The 778-nt window shown below is 66.1% G+C and overlaps 1 protein-coding gene across 1 annotated transcript in view; it reads right to left on the reverse strand.

The window, feature by feature from the left end:
• Positions 1 to 686, reverse strand: part of INSIG1 (insulin induced gene 1) — a 9,564-nt gene extending 8,878 nt beyond the window's left edge. The window contains exon 1 of the mRNA XM_009322490.1: positions 293 to 686. Coding sequence (XP_009320765.1) covers positions 293 to 686 — 394 coding nt within the window. The remainder of the gene's footprint in view (positions 1 to 292) is intronic.
• Positions 687 to 778: the final 92 nt, after the last annotated feature.

Here is a 778-nt window from a genome sequence, read left to right on the forward strand (position 1 = left end):
GGAGCCGCTCGCGGGCGCCTGCAGGCTGCACCGTGCCGCGGGCAAAACGCGCTTCACCCGCATTCAGGGCTTAAAAAAAAGCCCTCGGACACGCAGGAAACGCTCTTGCGTGTGGATGAAGCCGGAGTGGGCACGCATCCTTCCAAAAGCCAGAGTTCACGTCACTTACTCCAGGTGATGGAAGCGCTAAGCTCCCACGCGCACGGGTCACAAATTCAGCCCCGCCGCCTCTCCTCCCCACGGGAGGACGGGGGAAAAAAAAACCCCTCTCTCGTGGAGGCCAGCAACTCACCTGCGGCTGTCCCGCAGCACGGGGGCACCCACCAGGCGGAGGAGAAGAGGGTGGAAATCACTTCGTCGGGGAAGAGAGTCACATTTCTCTGGACCTGCAGCAAGTTCAGCACCAGGGCCATGAAAGCGCCGACGACGAAGAGGACCACGCTCCGCTGCACCAGGTGCTGACTCAAGTTCAAGGTGCTGCTGGCGCTGGAGGTGCTGCTGGCGCTGGAGGTGCCGGGGCTGCCCGCTCCGTGGCCCACCAGCGTCAGCGAGGGGCTGGAGACGGAGGAGCTCAGCATCTCGCCCACCTTGGCGGCCAGCCCAGCAGCCGTGCCCCCCAGCTGGGTTTCGTGCCTCCCCCTGGCCGCGCAGGAGCAGCTCCGGGCGCAGCTCTCCAGCCTGGGCATCGGCTTCACCGGAGCCCTGGAAGACACGCGCAGGGACAGCCCGTGAAAACCCCCAGCCACGGGCCAGGTCGAGCCCTCACGCACCACCGACA

This window comes from Pygoscelis adeliae, unplaced genomic scaffold (assembly GCF_000699105.1).
Source record: "Pygoscelis adeliae isolate BGI_AS28 unplaced genomic scaffold, ASM69910v1 Scaffold123, whole genome shotgun sequence".
Classification (NCBI taxonomy): domain Eukaryota; kingdom Metazoa; phylum Chordata; class Aves; order Sphenisciformes; family Spheniscidae; genus Pygoscelis; species Pygoscelis adeliae.